Source organism: Pelodiscus sinensis, chromosome 9 (assembly GCF_052426305.1).
Source record: "Pelodiscus sinensis isolate ZL-2025 chromosome 9, ASM5242630v1, whole genome shotgun sequence".
NCBI lineage: Eukaryota > Metazoa > Chordata > Testudines > Trionychidae > Pelodiscus > Pelodiscus sinensis.
Genome location: NC_143060.1, coordinates 61,484,507 through 61,503,559, shown reverse-complemented (window position 1 = coordinate 61,503,559; position 19,053 = coordinate 61,484,507). Strand labels below are relative to the sequence as shown.

The 19,053-nt window shown below is 52.1% G+C and overlaps 1 protein-coding gene across 1 annotated transcript in view; it reads left to right on the top strand.

Moving 5' to 3' along the window:
• Window positions 1-17,948: 17,948 nt before the first annotated feature.
• The window catches only part of LHX4 (LIM homeobox 4), a 61,304-nt gene continuing 60,199 nt past the window's right edge, over window positions 17,949-19,053 (top strand). The window contains exon 1 of the mRNA XM_006126940.5: window positions 17,949-18,103. Coding sequence (XP_006127002.2) covers window positions 18,028-18,103 — 76 coding nt within the window. The 5' untranslated portion in view covers window positions 17,949-18,027. The remainder of the gene's footprint in view (window positions 18,104-19,053) is intronic.

Below are 19,053 nucleotides of genomic sequence, written 5' to 3'. Positions count from 1 at the left end.
ACCCCCTGAGCACCTGGGGCAGGGAGCCCACCTAGAACCGGGCAGGCGAGGGGGTGCCGGGATGCTAGGGGTTGGTGCCTGATGGGCACCCGAGGCCCTCGTGCTGGTCTGCAGCCGGAACTCTGACACCAGCTGGGCCCGCCTCGCGCTGCCAGGCCGGGCGGAGACGCGCCATTTCGGCGGGATTCAAACCAGGCCAGAGGGAGGGGCCGGACGGCTGTTCCTGCCCCGTCCCAGGTGGCGTCAGTGCCTGGGAACAGAACGCGGTGGAAGGGAGCAGCTGACGGGGCTGAGCAGGAGGCCTCAGATTCCCGCGCAGCCGCGCACGGGCCCTCTGGCTGGGCTCTTGTTGCGGCGTAAAGGCGCTGGCATGCTTCTCCCATGACTCTTGCATGGAGGCTGTGCTGCCCATTAGCTTCAAGGAGGTTCCCCACAACCCTCAACAGCGCCCCAGTTGGCCCCTGTAGGGTACCAGCCCTACCCTCTCTAGCTGCTGGGGTATCAGCCTGGCCAGCATGGGAGCTAAGCCTCCCCTCCCTCCCTGCTGATGGGGAAATAGTGCAGCTGAAGTGGGAAAAGCAAATGCTTCCCTCTCTTCCTTGCAACACCGTCCCCTTCCCCCAGCTCTCCTGGAATTTGGTGCTTGCTGGAGGCCATGAGGGGAGCCTCCCAGGGGCATCTCATGTTAAGCTCTTGGCCCGCCTGCACCAAGCCTTAGGTGGCAGACTGGACACACTGAGAGAAAGTCTGCCGGGGGGGGGGGGGAGCTGTGCCCCCCCCAGGCATGATTCCTGTCAGGCTGTGCTCTCCGGCACGGCCCTTCCCCTCCCGGCGATTGATAGATGGGGTGGGTCCTTGTCATTAGCAGGGCTGCCGCTGCCTCCCTCGCCTTTCACCCTGATTTCCCCAGGGCACCTGTCAGCACTATCTATAAACCTAAGGTCCCCGCCCCTCCCCACCAGCTGGTCCCCTCTTCCGTCAGGCGGCCAGCGCAGAGGGGGAAGGAGGCTGCTCTGAGAGTGACATCCCCCCAGTTCAGCTCTGCCTACTCCCCGGCAGCTGCAGGGCCAGTCCCAGGCCTACCTTTCCCACGGGCTGTTTTTGCAGCTAAGTGCCCCCGGCAAAGCATTGGGCCCATTTTGTGCCGGTTGCTGGTAGCGTCAGGGCAGCGCAGCTGAGCGCCTGCAGCGAACCCCCCTCCCATGGCCGAATGGCGTCTGCCACGCATTACGCTTAGTGGCCAGTTTCATGGCCAAGCCCCCTCGACAACGCCCACCAGCTTGGGCTTGCCTTGCAAACTGGACCCCGAGGACAGTTACCTCCCGGAAGGGTCAACACCCCCAGTGAAGGGCTGCTGATCTCTACAAGCCAGACATTGGCACCTGCGTGGAAAAGGTGGGTTATGAGCACTGTTCCTGCTAATGGTTTCCATCCATGTGCGGGATACATTTTGTTATGTGCACCGAGGCATGGGCAGATGTGCACCACCAGCAGAACACACATGCCGCTGGCTGTGGGTGCTCTGCTACTCCGCGGGGTGGTATGTGAATCTTGGGTGGCCGCTCAGCTTACAGGGAACCCTGGTTATGACGGGCACTGCTCTGGCCTTATTTGAAGCAACAGCTGATTTTAACAGAAAGCCAGGTTCGGAGTAGCTTTTCCTTGCCAGTGAGTGCAGGTGAGAGGTGGTAGGCCTGGAGCCGGCAGCCCTGGGCTGAGCCACAGGAGCACGGCACGCCTGCTTCACCTTGCCACGCTGCCCCAAGGGGATGAAAGCCTCAGAGCCTGGCCAGACTGGCACATTGTTACTGCACTGTGACGTTCTCGCGCAGGGGTGTGAAAAATCACACCTACTCCCGAGTGCAGCACGTCACAGCATTGTACAGCGCCAGTGTAAACAGGCGGCCAGCGCTGTTGGTTACTCTCCCTGTGGAGGAGGTTTAAACCGAAAGCGTGGCCGTAGCAGGAGAGTTCTCCCAGCGCTCCAGGTAGACCACCTGCACAAGGGGGCTGTGTCTAGACTGGCCGGTTTTTTCGGAAAATCAGCCGCTTTTCCGGAAAAACTTGCCAGCTGTTTACACTGGCCGCTTGAATTTCCGCAAAAGCACTGACGATCTCATGTAAGATTGTCAGTGTTTTTGCGGAAATTCTACGCCGCTCCTGTTCAGGCAAAAGTCCTTTTGTGCAAAACTTTTGCACAAAAGGGCCAGTGTAGACAGCTGAGATTTGTTTTCTGCAAAAAAGCCCCGATTGCGAAAATGGCGATAGGGGCTTTTTTGCGGAAAAGCGCGTCTAGATTGGCAGGATGCTTTTCCACAAAAAGTGCTTTTGCGGAAAAGCATCCGTGCCAATCTAGACGCGCTTTTCCGAAAATGCTTTTAACGGAAAACTTTTCCGTTAAAAGCATTTGCGGAAAATCATGCCAGTCTAGACGTAGCCAGGGAGTACGTAACAGTGCTTGGAGACCGTCTGGTTCACACTGGTGCTTTACAGCCCTGTATCTTGCTGCACTGGCGGGGGGTGGGCCGGTGGAGTTTCACACTCCTGAGCCAAAAAGTTACAGCGTTGGAAAGTGCCAGTGCTGTCTTGGCCCTAGGGCACAGGGACAGCTCTCGCCCAGTGCTGGTGCTGACCACGCTGCTGCGGCTGTGCTTTCAACTTGTCAGTGCAGCCAAAGCCTTAGTCCAGATCCCGACCCGCTCCACCCGTGTGCAGCTCACCTGTGTGCACAGTCCACTGTGCGGAGTGGTCCGACGCTGCCAACTGAGTTTGGGTTTTTAATGAGGCAGACACACCTGCCCAGAGGGGGCCACCAGCAATGAATGACTCGGTCTCGCTACGTTTGGACGCTCCAGTGCTAAGCGAGGTCTCGCCTTGTGAATCCCACCAGCCAATCAGGGAATCCTGGGCAGAGCAGGGTGAAGAATCAAGATTTCAATTTTGTGGCAGTTTTGAAAACTTTAAAAACAATTGGTTTAGGTCAAAGCACCTCGGGAATGGGTCTGATTTTTTGGTGAATCAAAAGTGTTTCTGTCCATTTTTGAGCATGAAGTTGCATCCTTGACCATCTGGGCACGTAGCCATTGATGGACCGATGGGCCATCACCTTCTCTAATTCTTTTTTTAACCCGGTTTAACCTTTAGCCGTCCCCACATCCCCTGGCAGTGAGTTCCACACGGTGCTTGTGTGTCATACTTCCTTAGGGATGCTTTAAATTGGCTGCCTATTTACTTTCATTGGATGACCCTGGATTCTTGACTTGTGCGAAGGGATGAACAACCCTTTTTGGCCACCCCCTTCATGATTATAGCCCTCTCTCATAGCCTCCCTTCGCTGTCTTTTTGCTAAACTGAACAGTCCCAGTCTTTTCGATCTCTCATCACTTTGCCTGGCACTGAAGTTACTGAAGGTTTTCTGGTCTATAATTGCCTGGATCATTTCCGGGTTCTTTAAAAAATATTGACATTACATGATCTATTCTCTGGTCATCCAGTACAGAGGCTGATTTAAGTGATAGGTTAGATACCAGTTAGCAGTTCTGCAATTTCCCATTTGTGTCCCTTCAGAACTCTTGCGTGAATACCAGCTGGTCCTGGTGACTTATTCCTATTTATCAGTTTGCTCCAAAATCTCCTCTACTGCCACCTCAATCTGGGACAATACCTCAAATTTATCATCTAAAAAAAATTGGGTCAGATGTGGGATTCATTTCGGCCAGGTTCACTCTACGAGAGAAGCTCAGCTTAAGGTATGCAATTCCAGCTACATAAAAAATGTAGCTGGAAACGAGATACTTTAAGCTGAGCTTTGGTGCTGTCCTCACAAACGCTCCCGTCCCCTTCCATTACTCCTCGTGAAGAATGGGAGTACCGGTACCAAGTGGGCTCCCTCAGCATTCGATTTAGCGGGTCTTTACTAGACCCGCTAAATCAAACACCGGAATATCGATCGTCGCAGCCTCGATCTTCCCACAAGTGGAGATGTGGCCTTTAGTTTCTCCACAACAACCTTGTCCTCTTTGGGTGCTCCGTTTGCACTTTGTTCGCCCAGTGTGTGTTTGGCAGGCTTCATGCGACAGATGCATTTAAAAAAAATTGTCATGGTTAGTTTTTTGTGTCTTTTGCTAGTTGCCCTTCAAAATCTTTTTTGGCCTCCCTAATTGCACGTTTACACTTGACTTGCCAGATTTTGCACTCCTTTTGCTTTTCTTCTGTAGCTTTGGCTACCGATTTTTGAAAGATGTCATTTCGTCTCGCCTCTTAGACTTTGCTTCTTTAGCCACGGGGCCACTTTTCTATTCCTCTGAATGTTTTCTTTTCCCCTGCAGGGATATACATTTAGTCTGAGACTCAGTTATTGTGTATTTAAAATGTTTCCATGCAGTTTGCAAGCATTTTCTAGTGACCGGTCCTTTTAAGTTCCATGTAATGAGCTTCCTCGTTTTTGTGTCTTTCCTCTTTTTGAAGTTAAATTCTACTGTGGTGAATTTCTTTGGTATTTTGCCCCCTAGAAAGATGTTTAAATTTGATTACATTAAGGTTATTATCACGAAATGGTTCAGCTATATTTACCTTTTGGACCAGAGTGGGGATTTGAATTTGAATCTTTCATGTTCCAGGTGAGTATCTTAATCACTGGACTTATGGTTATGGAGTGGGAGGGGCACCATCTCCTCTTCAAGCCAGGGACAAGTGGGGAAGCTAAGTGCTACCCATAATGCCCCAGCTGTCAGGCAAATTATAATTGGTGTGTAGTATTTCTAATATACAATACTATTAGGTGCAGTACCGCCTTCTGCCATCAGGGGGCTTCTGGTGGTGCTCTACACCTGCTCATGCAGCAGGTGTGAAGCTGGCCTCCAGGAGGTCATTGAGTCAGCTAGTGAGGGAGAAGCATTTCTCTCTACTTGGAAGAAGAGATGGGAGGGACTTTGCTAAGGAGGAGGAGCTAAGCTCCCTCCAGACACACCCCCTTAGTCTAAACCGGACTCAGCAATGCTAGCTCGTCGGAGAAATGTCTGCAAGGTGGCTGAAGTCAGCGCTTGCTTGGCAGTCCCTGGCTCAGCAGCTCTGTCTCGCCGGGCGGCTGTCAGGGAGGTGCCGAGGTTGCTGGATTGCAGCTAGGCACAGGCCTTTGTGAGGTCGCGGCCCGTGTCTTCACTGAGCTAAAGGAAGTGTGGTGTGTTGGCATTTCTTGCTCCTACGTGCAGGATGGGGGGGCTGTGGAGAAGTGTGGCATCTGGGTCTCACAGCAGTCAGGCAGCCAGCCTGGCAGAAGGCGGGCGCGAGTTGCGTTTCTCTGCTTAAGGGAGCAGCCTGCTTTGTCTCCGTTTTGGGGGCCACGTGTGTCACCCGTCGGTAGTCTAAAAACTAAAGTGGTGCTGGACTGCGACCGCCCGGGTGGCGTTCTTTGTATCCATCTCCTCTGCGTGCGTGTGCTACGGATCAGGAAGACGCTGCAATACCCCGTCCGAAACACTGTGACCGGGGGCAATTGGGAGTACTGCAGAATACTACAGCAATGCTTTAATTAAAGCAGATCCTTTTCATACACTCATAGGACTGAAAGAGACCGCTGGAGGTCTCAGCACTGAATTTCTCTGTAACCTGTGAACAGAGGTTCTTTCTGGGCGTCACCCTTGGCGTGTGGTTGCTCTGGTGGGCCTTTTGAAGAGGGAGATTATGGCAATGGATTGATTCCCTGCGTCGCGGGGGGTGAGCGCAAGTAGGTGTGCTCCTGGGCTGTGGAAAAGGGGCCGGGATAGGAACGAGTCCCATATGAGGAGAGGCTAAAGAGATTGGGACTTTTCAGTTTAGTAAAGAGGAGACCGAGGGGGGATAGGACAGAGGTCTATAAAATCATGAGTGGTGTGGAGAGGGTGAATAAAGAAAAGTTATTTACTAGTTCCCATAATAGAAGAACTAGAGGACACCAAATGAAATTAATGGGCAAGTTCTTCTTCACACAGCGTTTAGTCAACCTGTGGAACTCCTTGCCAGAGGAGGCTGTGAAGGCTAGGACTATAACAGAGTTTTAAAAAGAGCTAGATAAATTCATGGAGGTTAGGTCCATAAAAGGCTATTAGCCAGGGGATAGAAATGGTGTCCCTGGCCTCTGTTTGTTAGAGGCTGGAGAAGGATGGCAGGAGACAAATTGATAGATCATTGTCTTCGGTCCATTGTCTTCGGTCCACCTGGTGCTGGCCACTGTCGGCAGACAGGCTACTCGGCTAGATGGTCTGACCCAGTATGGCCTTTCTGATGTTATGTTCTCTCACAATAAGAGACGGATCCAGGTCTCTTCTTGGGAGACTGGGCGCAGTCCAGTGGTACGTGAAGGCTCACCGCGAGCGGCTCAGCAGACCTGGAGCCACCAGGAAGTACAGTGATAGGAAATCGGGCTAGTGAGGACCTGATTAGGAGAAGGGACTTGTCATGCAGCAGAAAGGCCTGGCAGGAGCGGAGCTAGCTGTCCATCGGGGGCCGAGGGATTTGGATGGGGACTGAGGGACGGGTGCGACGTAGAACAGAGGGACACTGGGGTAGCAGGTCCGGGTAAGCCAGACAGGTAGGAGTCGGGGCTGAACGTGGAGCACCAGCAGGGCCAGGTGGGGCTCTCTGATGAGGCCCGGGAGAGAAAAGGATAAAGGCAGGACCGCCTGGGTCAACTCAAAGGCCTTTGAAGCAGGGAGACGCCTCCCTCCCCCAACTCCTGCAGGGAGCATCCTGGCCTGCAGCTAATTTCCTAAATGGACCCAGGCTGTTGAGAGACAGTCGCTATTCCCTAATAGAATTTGCCCTCAAGTGCAATTTAATTTTCTCGGAGGTTGTTTTTCCAGCTCCCCTCCCGCCTCCCGACAGGCGCACGCAGCCACTTTCCCCGCTTCAGCGTGGGATCAACGTCCCTTCTCTTCAGGGAGACCCTGGGCTCTTCCCTTTCCCTCTCCGCCTCGCTCTCTCCTCCTCCGAAGCGCGGTTTGGGGGCCTTTCGATGAGGCTTCCCAAGGCCCCCGGCATCCGGACGTAGATCATGGATCCAGCGAGCGTTCCATTGCTTCCAATTCGCAGCGCAGCCTCCTGCTCTGCCGGGCCTGAAACGGGAGCCTCTTTCCTCTGCCTCTGGTGAGTACGGACGCGCCCCGGGGTTTGGGAACGCTCTGCGCCTGGCTCCCCCGCGCTCGGTCTCTCTCCAGGCAGCGGAAGGGGGTTTCGAAGGGATGGCGCTGGCGCGGTGGGGGGAGGGGCTGTGGCACCATTCTGGACAGACCCTTTCTGTGGTTTCGGTAGGGCGCCGCGCTCCTGTACACCGAGGCTCCGTGGGCGCTGGCGTGCTGCTCCTGCCAGCCCTTGTCTCCGACCAGTCCTGGGTGCCGTTTGATTCCTGCTAGAAGGGGGTTGGATTGTTTTCTGCATCTGTGAACGTTTGCCCCTGCTTTGCGGGCGGGGGAGGCAGATTTTCGCATTGGCTCTGTTGTAGCACGCTGGAGCCGTGCCCTTTGGTGGTTTGGGTTGTCAGTGGCTGGTTTCTCTCTCTTCCCCCCGCCCTGCGGCTCCTAAAGGGAGAACAGCCCCCTTGTGAAAGGGGAGAGGAGCCGTTCTCTCCTCGCCCAGGGGTTGTGGCACAGGTTGACCTCAGCAGGGTGCTCTCTGAATTGTTGGTTACTGACAGGTGTGTGCTTGGGGGCTTGGGGAAGTATCTGTCCACCCTGGGCTTTCTCTAAGTGGATTGAGCATGAGGGAAAGGTGATCAGCTGATCGCCCTGGAAGCCAGTCCCACGGGTCCCCCCAAGCAGCAGCACTGAAGCTTCCTCCCCCGTCTGCCCTAGCTCCCCAACCTCTAAGGCCCATTCAGTGCTTGGCAGCTGGCACAAACTACCAGCAAGTTCCATGGCTGAGAGAAAGAGCAGGACCTATCTGAGACCACCTTGCTCCTGCCCTGTAAGCCAGCAAACAGCCATCAAGGACTGGGAGGAGAGGGGGGGGTCTTCCGTCATGGGCTGGATTTCAGTGGCTGACTGGCAATGAAAGGGGCTTTATTGCGGTACCGATCCGTGAGCCTTTCTGCAATGGAGACGGGGCCTGACGTGCCCTTTCGTGGGGTGTCTTTGGAGGGCTGGGTCTTGTGTCCCTTGTCTCTCTAATACCCTGGGACTGACACTCCTACAACACCCGTGCATGCTAGGATGAGCTGGACCCTGATCCGGGCTGACCTGAGAATGCCAGCTCTAGCTGGGCTTCTTTTCTTACAGATCTCTTCTCACCGTCCTGCATGGTTCTGGTGTTCCCAGTCTTGGCTTGGCATCCGTGTAATTGTCTTCTCACAGTCCCTGATTCAGCAAGGGACTTACGCACATGGTGCGGCACGTGCTGAAATCCCTTGCAGACCTGGAGCCGGGGATGTTTTCTGAACAATGCGAACAATCACACGCACAACTCCTCCTTTGGCGGGTGTAGCTATGTAAATTAAATACACACATCTGTGGCAGGGCCTGTTTAGTTGTATTAGCAGCTAGAGGCCCCATTTGGATCAAGGGCTGATTGTGCTAAGCATTAGACAAAACACAGAGGCAGATATGTTGCTCCACCAAAGAATTCGCAATCAGGAGCCAACAGTGCCTCATGGGAAACTCCGAGAGAAATTTTCCTTGCAGATTTCGTATGGTTTATTCCTGCAACCGTGGTGTAGAGGGTTTAAAAAAAAAAAGGAGGCAAATTAGCCTCTGCTAAACCTCCACTAAGCTCCCTGTATTCCCCACGTGAGAAGTGGGTAAACTCTGTTTGCCCTCAGCTACATGCCGTATTGAAAATCCTAGTGGGTCACAGGCCCCCACTGTGTCAGGCGTCAGAGGGGTCGCCGTGTTAGTTTGTTTCAGCAAAAACAACGAGTCCTGTGGCACCTTAAAGGCTAACACATTTATTTGGGCATCAGTTTTCATGGGCTGGGAACCCACTTCATCAGATGCATGAAGTGGAAACCTCAGTTCAGCTGCCTTGCAAACCCAAAACAAACAGCCCCTACCCCAACAAAATAATTTGGGTTTCCAGAGGAGGTCTGCTTTTATCACTTCTGTATATTGACAAGAACGCTGGGCTTCTGCTCATTCCCTACCTTAAGTCATGATCCTGGCCTTGTGAGCTCATAATCCTCTGCTTGTGACATCATAAATCGCCTGCTGAAACTTTTGATTATGATGTCACAAGCAGAGACTTACGAAACCACAAGCAGAGGTTTATGGCTTCTGGTGGAGAATAAACAGCAAGAACAAGTGAGTTTTTACCCAGAGTACAGAATATGGGACCAGTTTTCATGCAATTATTCAGTTTTAATAATTCCAAAAAAATTAGGGAAGGGCTCTCTCCCAGGCCTCCAAAAAAATTAGGGAAGGGCAACTCTCTAGAAAATGATACACTGTAGCTCCAAATAGGTGAAATTCCTGCCTTTGCAGAGAGACTGTGCACCTCCTAAGTCCCACCTGACTATTTAGGCCCTGGGGGTAGATCTTCAGTTGGTACAAATTGCCGTAGCTCCATTGTGGAGCAGAGAAAGTGCCCCCTTGGGCTGGTGCCCTGCATGGGGGTGAATTTCTCCCTTGATGGAACCATGCGTAACTAGCTCCACACCGCCGAGGAGTTCTCCGGGGTGTGTCCGCACCACACCTGCGAGGATGCAGCCGTCCAACTCCCCAGGCAGTGCCCACCCCACAGTTAAATGCCCAGCTGGTTTTGATGGATAAGAACCAGAAGAGCAGCCTCTCTCACACACAATGAAGTTATTTAAAATCGCCATCACCAGAGAGGACCCCTGTGACCTTGTAAAGTATAAGGGCAGGCTGGGGTCGGCCTCCCGACTCTGCTACTGCAGCGGGCTGGTGGCTGCAGACCTGGTAATGTTAAAGGAAGGGGAAAACGTCTCTGAATGCCCAGGTGTCTTTGCTGCAGCGTGAGATGCTGCTCCTCTCTTGAGTGAAGCCAACGCTTTCCTGAGCAGGGGGGGTAGATTTTTTTACTTTGCACAAACTGCCGGGTTCTTTCCACAAAATCGACTGCTCTTTTTTTCAAAACTCAAAGCAAATCCTCCAACGATTTTGTGCTTGATTTGGAAATGGGATCCCCCCAAACAACCAAGAACCAACCCTTAGTGTTGCTGGAAAGGAGGGAGTTTGCTGGTGAATCCAGCAGCCCCAGAACCAGATCTCTTGTCTCTCTGGCTCTCCGCAGCCTGCCACCTGTGTTGTAGGTTTCCTGTGTCCTGGTAGCAGCGCTGTGCCAGGCAGATGACTGGAAAATAAGAGTGCGCATTCCAGATGGCCAGAGGGGAAGGTCAAGGGACAAAAGACAGGGTGGGGGGGGGGGAGAGGACTGGATGACAGATGACTGGAAGGCCTGGACAGTCAGACACAAGGGCGAAGAGAGATCATGTTCTTTCACTGGCCAGCTCCTAGAAGCTCCCCCGGGGAAGAAGGAACCTCCCTTGAGGGTTGGCTCTGTATTGCCCTCTCTGCTTTTTCTTTGCTGCGATGAGTAATATGGACCAGGGCAGGGGGTCTATATCAATCTCGCAAAGCAGAAAACTGAATGAAAATGGAATTCCCCGAGGAGAAGGGGGCGGGGCGGGAGCTGTGCTCCAGACAGCAAGAAAGACGAAGAAGAATGAGCTGGCTTCCACCAGCCCTGGAATAATTAGGGACACGGGTTCCCAATGCGAACGGGCATCTTGGAGGGGAGGAAGACAGGTTTGAGCCTGCGTGCTGTGCTGTGCTCGGAGCCCAGCTTTTACATCTGCATTGAGGAATCTGCCTTCTAGTCCCCTCGCTGTCTGTTTTGTACTGAGAGCCCCGCGTCAGACGGCTGCACGAGGCCCAGAGACGCCGCTTTGTCCTCAAGAGGCGGCCGTTCTCTGAACCGCAAGTGGTTTGTGTGTCTGTCTGAGGGAGGGGGGTCTTACTGCGACTGAGGGGCGGGCCAGGCTGGAGCGTCATTCCCACCGTGCTGACGAGAGATGGCGGTTTGCTCCCCCCACCTGACTTCTAAATCTCCCTGCACTTGGAAGACTGCCGCTCGGGTCCACCTAGATTAGCACAGAGATCCCATGGCCTTTCCGTGACTGCGGCTTAATTCTCTGAGAGATTTGCCTGTAGCGCTGACTGCCTGGAAGAGGTGGTGGTTTGACTCCTGTGTGCTGATTGGACGATGTGCCTGCCCGTCAGAAAGGCAAGCTCTCACGAGTAGTTATTATTCGTAGGCGGCTGTCCAACAGAGTTTGGCTAGTCTGCATTTGCATGTCCCTATTACTTGGCAGAATGCAGATGAGTGCCTCAATGACTCCTACAATCACAGTATCTAGACCCCAGTCGCGCATCGGGGGGGTGTACCCTTCTTCACCCAGGTCAGGGCACTGGGTCCAGGCAATAAAGTTCATCGTCCCAGCTCTAATGAGTTTCATACCCTTATGACAAGGAGAGGCTTGTGATAAATTCACCAATCACATCAACACCTGCCCCATATCTGCAGGGTGGGGAAGTATATTGTGTGTCGGGCAATTTAACTCATTTTAAAGTCAGCAACAATTGGTGTTAAATAGCACCACCAGCCTTGAAATGCGGACCTGTTTTGTGTCCCTCGGTTCCTCTTTGCGTCATCAGATTTGAGTTGGGAGGCCCTGGCTGTGGTGCATGTCATGAGCTCACAAAGCTGAATCGACTCTCGGTGTTTCCTCGGGGCTTGACTTTCAGCAGAGCCAACCACGCACCGCTCTCACTAACTTAACTGGTGTTTGGGGCCTCCAGCACTTCTGAGTAACACTGTACTGAGCTCCCACAGTTATGTACAGCCAGAAGGAGGAGGTCTGATGATGTCATCATTCTGCCCATGCCTCACTGGCTGAAGGTGTTGTCATTCAATATCTTTTAGGGGTGGAGTTCTTTGCAAAGCTTTGGAGGACTCCATCTTGATCCTGCAGTTAAATTAACCTCTGCTAACAATCAGAGCTGTTGTTATCATCTTCACCACCAGACTCCTACTGGAGTGGCCTGCACATGCAATGCAGCATTCTTATTTGCCTTGTTTAATGCACTTTATTTAAAAAAAAAAATTTTTGCAATAAGAGGTGTTATTTTTCTGTACATACTTTGCAAAACTTTTTATGAATTTTTAAAAAAATCGTATCTATTTAAATTTTTAACCACTGTTCAAAATGAAGAGTTTAAGCACTTTTATCTATTTAAATTGTCACAGTTGCAGGAAACTCTGGTGAACAGGGAGCAGACAATTATTTAACGACAAGTAGACGCTGAGTAAATAGCTTTAAATCAAACTTTAGTAAGTTCTCAAGCTGCATTTTTCTTACTTTGCCTGTCTATAAATTTGGGTGATTATTGACGGAAATATTTTTGTTGGTTTGTGCATGTACTACTCCTGTTGGATTTCTGCAACAGTTGCATTTGAAGCCATACGCCTGTTGCAGGAGTAGTGTGTGGTGAAATCAATGTTAATCCACATTTACCGATATAAATCTATTCCTTCTTAGCCTACTTATGTAACGCTAGAGTTAGCATTCCTTTAAACTGTGCTTCTGCTAACAGAGGATTAGGAAATATGAATGGATTCTCCTCTAGTTGACTGAATAGGAAGGGTCATTAAGGGTGTGTCTACACAGCACCCTAAACTCGAAATAAGATGCACTATGCAAATTGTGTATCTTATCTCGACTCTATTTCAAAATAGTTTATTTTGAAATGTGGCACTTCTACACAGCGCCAAATTTCAAAATAAAGTGCTATTTCGAGCCATCCCTTAACCCTCATGTCACGGGGTATCCCGAAATAGGTATCTGAAACAGCCATCCAGTGTAGATGTACTCTTAGATCCTACATCATGCAAGGGTTTGTATTTCTACTAGCAGGGATTTGGCGATCAATTTAGAGAGGAGAAAGGGTCTTTGTGATTCAAGGCACTGGACTAGAGTTCAGGAGACCTGGGTTCTCTGGCCTCTGCCACAGACTGACTGTGCAAGCCTGGGAGAGTCACTGGATCGTTCTGTGCCTCAGTTTCCCCATCTGAAACATCAGGCTCATGACACTGATCTGCCTCACAGGGCCACGGAAGGAGATCAATGCAGAAAGCAGAAGTGTGTACCCATTAATCCTGTGTTCACTTTGAGGAAAATAAGGAATACATGCTGGGGAAAACCCATATACCTGTGAATACTCAACATTTATTAAACTTTAAGATCTCTTATGCTTGGCCGCCACTTGACTCCATACCCTTCCTCCTCTCCTGCCCTCTCCCTCTCTCAGCTACCACCTGTTTCATGTGTATTTTTCCCTGATGAGACAATTCCAGAGCCACTGAGCGAGTTCTTTTGCAGACTAGCTCTTTCCTCCTTCCATAGAAGGGGTTCTCCCAGACTCGGTTTGTCATCTCCCCCTTGCCCTCTTAGTAGTTCCTGCTGGTTTGTTTATGCATCTAATCCATCTCTCCTTAACTGCCTGCACACACAGGCTTTTCCTTCTCCTGCCCAGCCCTTCTCCTAGACTTTATCCAGCTGAACTCATCTGGAATAGTCTGATTTCGTACCAGTTTAGTGGATGCATGCTACGGAATTAACATAAAGGCCATCTCCCTGCATCTTTCAGAGCCATGTCCCATAGGAATCCCAAAACACACATGCACACACACACACATAGCTTTTGAGATGTTCCCCATCTGCAATCCCGGGATGTCACTAAGTAGGTGTGGATCTGCTGCATTGATTTCTGCAATTCACCAACATAATCTATCGCTGATAGTAACCTCCCACATAGCGGGTGCTAGCGCATAAGTATTAATAATATTGATAGAAATGATGTTGCATGTCTCTATTGTCTTCTACAATGAAGAAACTCTTTGGGGCATTTTCCTCCCACTATCTTTGGCATTTTGTTCTTCCTTGTTATATTGTCTATTATGTCACAGGAAAAGGTCAACATGTGGCGACCTCTTCTATGCCGATATTCCACTAGCTAACTCGCAAGTGGTTCTCAGACTTTTGCATTGATGACTCTTTTCACACCGCAAGCCTCTGAATGTGACACCCTTGACAAATTAAACACCTTTTAAATATTTAGCACTGTGATGGATGCTGGAGATGAAGTGGGGTTTGGGATGGAAGCTAATAGCTTGCAACCCGCCATGTAATAATCTCCCAGCCCTCTGAGGGGTCACTCACAACCTCCAGTTTGAGAACCCCACATATATAATGCCCTAGGTTCCTTGTGTAGAAATTCTCTGCATTTTCTCCCTACTCTTTTTAAATCAGGTGGACCAAATTCACCTTTGGTATTTAACTGCACTAAAGGTCAATGATTTTTCTTCAGGAATTAACTTCACCCCTTGTCACCTTCCTCTCTCCCTCCCCCTGAATTAAAAGGGAACTGGGGAAGTGTGGTGTGCTTACTCTCATAATGGGGACCAGTGTAACCACACACAGAAGCTCTCCAGCAATGAAACATCTCCAAACTCTCTTGTGCAACCACTGGAGTGATTTCTCTTGTTTCTTTTTAACATCCAGGGCTGTGTCTCCCTTTTCCTTCCTCCACTTCATTTAACTGCCATTGTCACCACACGCTATTTTTGTTGAATTGGTGGTTGCCACCTGACCCCTGGACTCATGGAAGTTGGATGTTGCATGTTGGGAGTCATCAGGGTTGGGACCCCGTTGAGGATCTGCCCACTAGAAATTAAGTGTCAGCTCTGCCACTTGCCCCGTTGCCTGGGGGAAGTTGCATAATTGCTCTGTGCCTCAGTTTCCCCACCTGCACATTGAGATGGTTCTTCTTTCCCTTTGTAAAACATCTGGTGACCCACAGATGAAAAATAAGACGTCCGGTGGCACCTTATAGACTAACAGATTTATTGGAGCGAAAGCTTATGCTTTCATGGTTTATGCAGATTCAGACTAACAGGGCTACCCCTCTGATTCTTGTCATAGATGAAAAGTGATACAGAGCTATTATTATAGTTAATGTCCTGATTAAAGAACCCCACGAGCAATGAACATGAAATAAATACCTACGATAAAAACACATATGCATCTTTTGTAACTTCCCACGTGAACTCCTGAACCTCCTGGATCACTGGGGCTGGCTTCCTACTTATATGTGAATTATCTGGCTCTTCCTCTTGGGACTTGTGTCCCGCACCTTGTTCCTGGGGTGGTTTCTGTCGCTCTCTGCTCCCTGGTCCCCAGTACTTGGTTTAGGTAAACAAGGATATTAAGAGAGATGATGGGAAAATGGTCATGTTGGGGGGGGGGGGAATAGTGAGGTAAATATTGATATTTCAATGGCTTTTTTTTTGGTCAAGATTTGGAAATTGTCAGCCAGCTTTCAAGCTGGTCTAAACATGGGATCGATATTTTTGTGATTTTTTTTGTTAAACAATTCATTTAAAAAGACCTGCGTGTTCATCCAAATCTGCCCTCTTTATTTCTCCCGGCAAAATCTGGCCGGTTCTGACCCACTCCAGAGAGTAACTCCCCGTCTTTACATCCCAGCCTATTCCGTGTTTGCTCGCCCCGGGGCGAGCCGATGTCGAACGTACCGGCCAGGTGGGTCTTCAAAGTCTCCTGCCCGATGCTGGGTGCGCCGCGTCCTCCAAGACGCAGCTCTCGGCGCTTATGATTTCGTGCCCTGCCCGCTCCGCGTGTCTCCTAACGCCTCCGGATTACGATCACTAACAGCCTGGGGACTGGCTGGCGGATCCGACGCGGGCTTCTTCCAGGCGAGGCCCAGCCCCGGCACAAGCCGAGCGAGGACCCCGATGCCATCTGAGGATCTGTCCCTTGCGGTGGGAACGGCCAGGTGCCCGGGCACAGCGAAGGACGCTCGTTCCGGCGCTGCTGGGGCGGGTTCAAACCCCGGCGGGGGGGGGGGGTTGGTCGGTTTCGGGCGGGAGTTGTCCAATCCGCTGTTAACCCCCCCAAAAAAGGCGTCCGTTCCTCCCCGAGCAGGGCGGGCGGCTACTTTTCGTTTGCTGCGCTCCGCCAGCTGATCAGGCTGGGGAACGCCTGGTCCTGCCGGTCTGGGCGCCTGATGTTTGGTTTTGTGGCAACAAGTCGCCACGAACCGAGCCCTGCTCTCGCCTCTCCCGCAAAGGACGTTTCTCGGCGTGGCGCTGCATGGCAGGAGCCGGGGGATGGCCCAAGACGCAGCAGGGGCAGGCCAGGCAGCCGGGCATTAGTTCGGGACTTTTTTGTTATCCCTTCACCCCTACAACGCGCTGCCAAAGGCCCCCCCCCCCCCCCGCCAACCCGCACTCAGCCTGCCATTAGGAGCAACGGGAGGGGAGCTAAAGCACACAGTGCCGTGTTTAAGGTGGAGCGTTGTATTGCTTAGGACCCCTTCCCGGGGGGGGGGGGGGGGAGTCGAGCCAGCCCCCCCAATGACTAGCGAAGCAAGAGGGGGACACAGCCCCCGCCGTGCCCGTAGCGAGGTCTGGTCTCCGCCGAAGCGAACAAGCAACGCGATTCCAAACGCAGCGTTGCGCGAGGGGAGGGGGATGTTTGGCTGGGTAATGATTGAAATTAACTAGATGAAATTGATCAGTCGTCCAGCCTCCATGCGTAGCCTGGGCTGGGGCCAGCCTGGGTCCTGAGGCTTTATGATACAGGATATTGTTTTATAGATTAACACTGGAGATATGTTTAAAAATGGCGTTCTAATGTATATGTGGAAGAAATAATTGGTTTACACTTTAAAGCTATTTTTAAAAGCCGTTTCTGCGCCAGTCTGGGAGCTCCCGGCCCTGAAAGCCCCAATACGGCCGTGATGACTAGCACCGTTTTTAAGGGGGGAAGAGTGACAACGAACAGCCAGGGGAGGGATCGCATCCCAGGCACGGACGCGGCTATTTCAACGCGGGTGAGGCTGGTGACAACGCAACTTGCGCTCATTTCAAACAAGAGCCCAATGCGCGGTGAGAAATAGCGACCAGAGAATTGTTCCGCGAGGCGGTGGGCTGCGAAGCGACACAGTAGCGACGTGGGGAAAGGAGGAAATAAAACCTCGGGAACTATTCGGATAAAGGGGAGCTCGATCAGCCGCTAGAAGGGAGACAAGAGCAGGCGGAGAAGAAAGGGAGCGAGACGCTTTAGTGAGGGGAGCGCTGCAAAACGGGGACAGCCCGGTGGAAAGGAAGAGCTTGGTTTTCTTCCAGACTCCACGGGAGCAAATCCCAGCCGGAACGAGCGGCGGGCTGGTGGCGAGATGTCTAGCAGCGTTTCGTCAGGAAGGCAGCAGGTTCTGCAGGGTCCGGTGGCTCGGGGTAGCTGCATGGGGCTGAGCTCCGGGCGGGTAAGCCGCAGGGTGAAGGGAAGGGGGGTTGAAATGCCGCAGCAGGAATACAGAGACACGAGGGACAGTAAGGTGGGCTGCGATTGTCACCGGGGGGTATCCCCCGGAGTTAAGAGACGCTGGGACCAAAGAGGAGGGCTGCGCAAAGCCAGCAGGACAAGGCAGCTGTGAGCCACCTGCTGCCTCCGCTGCCTTTTATAGCCCTCTGAGGGCAGGGGAGGAGCTGAATGCCAGGTAGCCACGCCCACAAAGGCGCAGGCCGCGCCCACTCCGCCAGGCGGCCCCGCCCCCAACATTCGTTACCTGCGCTCTGTCCTTAGGCTGGAGCTGTCTCCGCCCCAACTTCTGACATGATGTAAGGGGATTGGCTGGAGGGGGCGGGGCCTCCCTGCGGAAAGTGACGTCACGCTCACTCCCTGCAGTGTGAATGAATCAAACCTGCCTTCAGGGGACCGGCATTCCAGCGAAAAGAGCTGCTGCAGCATCACCCCCTTAAGCCAGGAGACGCTAACCCGGGATAGAAGCACCGAAAGGGATTTGCGCCAGACCAGGGCTACAGCAGGGCCGCCCCGGTTCCCCTGCACGTGCAGACGGATCCGCCCTGACTGTACTTTCAACTTCATGTTTTATTTTGTTTTCTTTTCCTAGCGAGATAAACGGGCCGTTTGTTTTTATTTTCCCCCCGTGTTTCAATAAAATGATGCAAAGCGCAGCGCTCACCACAGAAGGCTCAGCCAAGGGGCTTCCAGAGATTCTTGGCGTGCCAATGCAACGTAAGGCATTTTTTTTCCCCTCATCGATTTCATAATAAAGAAAACTGGCAATGAGAGGAGCCTCCGTGGTGCAGGGAGGGGGGTGAGCGGCACTGTGAGCTGGGGAGAGGCCCAAAAAGTGTGTGTGTCAGCAAGGTAAGACGGGGGGGATCTTCCTGGGGACAGATTCCTGCCCAGGGCTGGGAAAGCGGGTTGCCTCTGTTTTATAAAACTAGTCGGAGGGCGAGAAGCAGGAGCGGGAAGGAAGTGCCCGGGGGGCTCCGCAGAGTGGGGGCGCAGGCTGGGAAAGGGGAGCAGCCAGGCAGCTCGTGGGAAGTAAACAGTCTTCCTGGCGGCCAGCAAAATGCTGCGCCGGCCACCGGATCCACTTGGGAGAAGTTGGGAACCCGCCCGCAGACGGGAGTTCTCGGGCAGAGGGCGGAGAGCGGTGTCCCCATCTCCCCAGGTTGTTGCTAGAGATGGGGACCCCCCAGAGCAAGTCACCGCCGGGGGATTTCTTCGTGGATACAGGTGGGGGAGCTGCTTGCAGGGGCAAGGGGAGATCCCCGGCGATTGTTTTGTCAAATAATTGGAACTGAAGCCGGTGTCAGCCGGGCTAAGCTGGGACTCCGCTCCGGGAGTGTAGACACAGGCTGTGTGCGGCGGGGGGGCCTGGAACACGCCGAGCACCCTAAATCGAGACTAGAGCTACACTAGATGCAGATGTGTGGCTATGCCTGTTCGTGTAGGGTATAGGGGTGAGCATGTATTAACCCGTGTGTATGTACTTGCGCATATATATGTTGGTGTTTGGGTGTCTGTGTGTGTCTAATATATATAATGTATGTGCACATAAATACTCACACACATATATATAGCATGTGTATATATGAGATCCATATATATATGAGGATCTATCTCGATTCCCGCTGATGTATGTATAGGGATATGCTAATATGTTTACATTCATA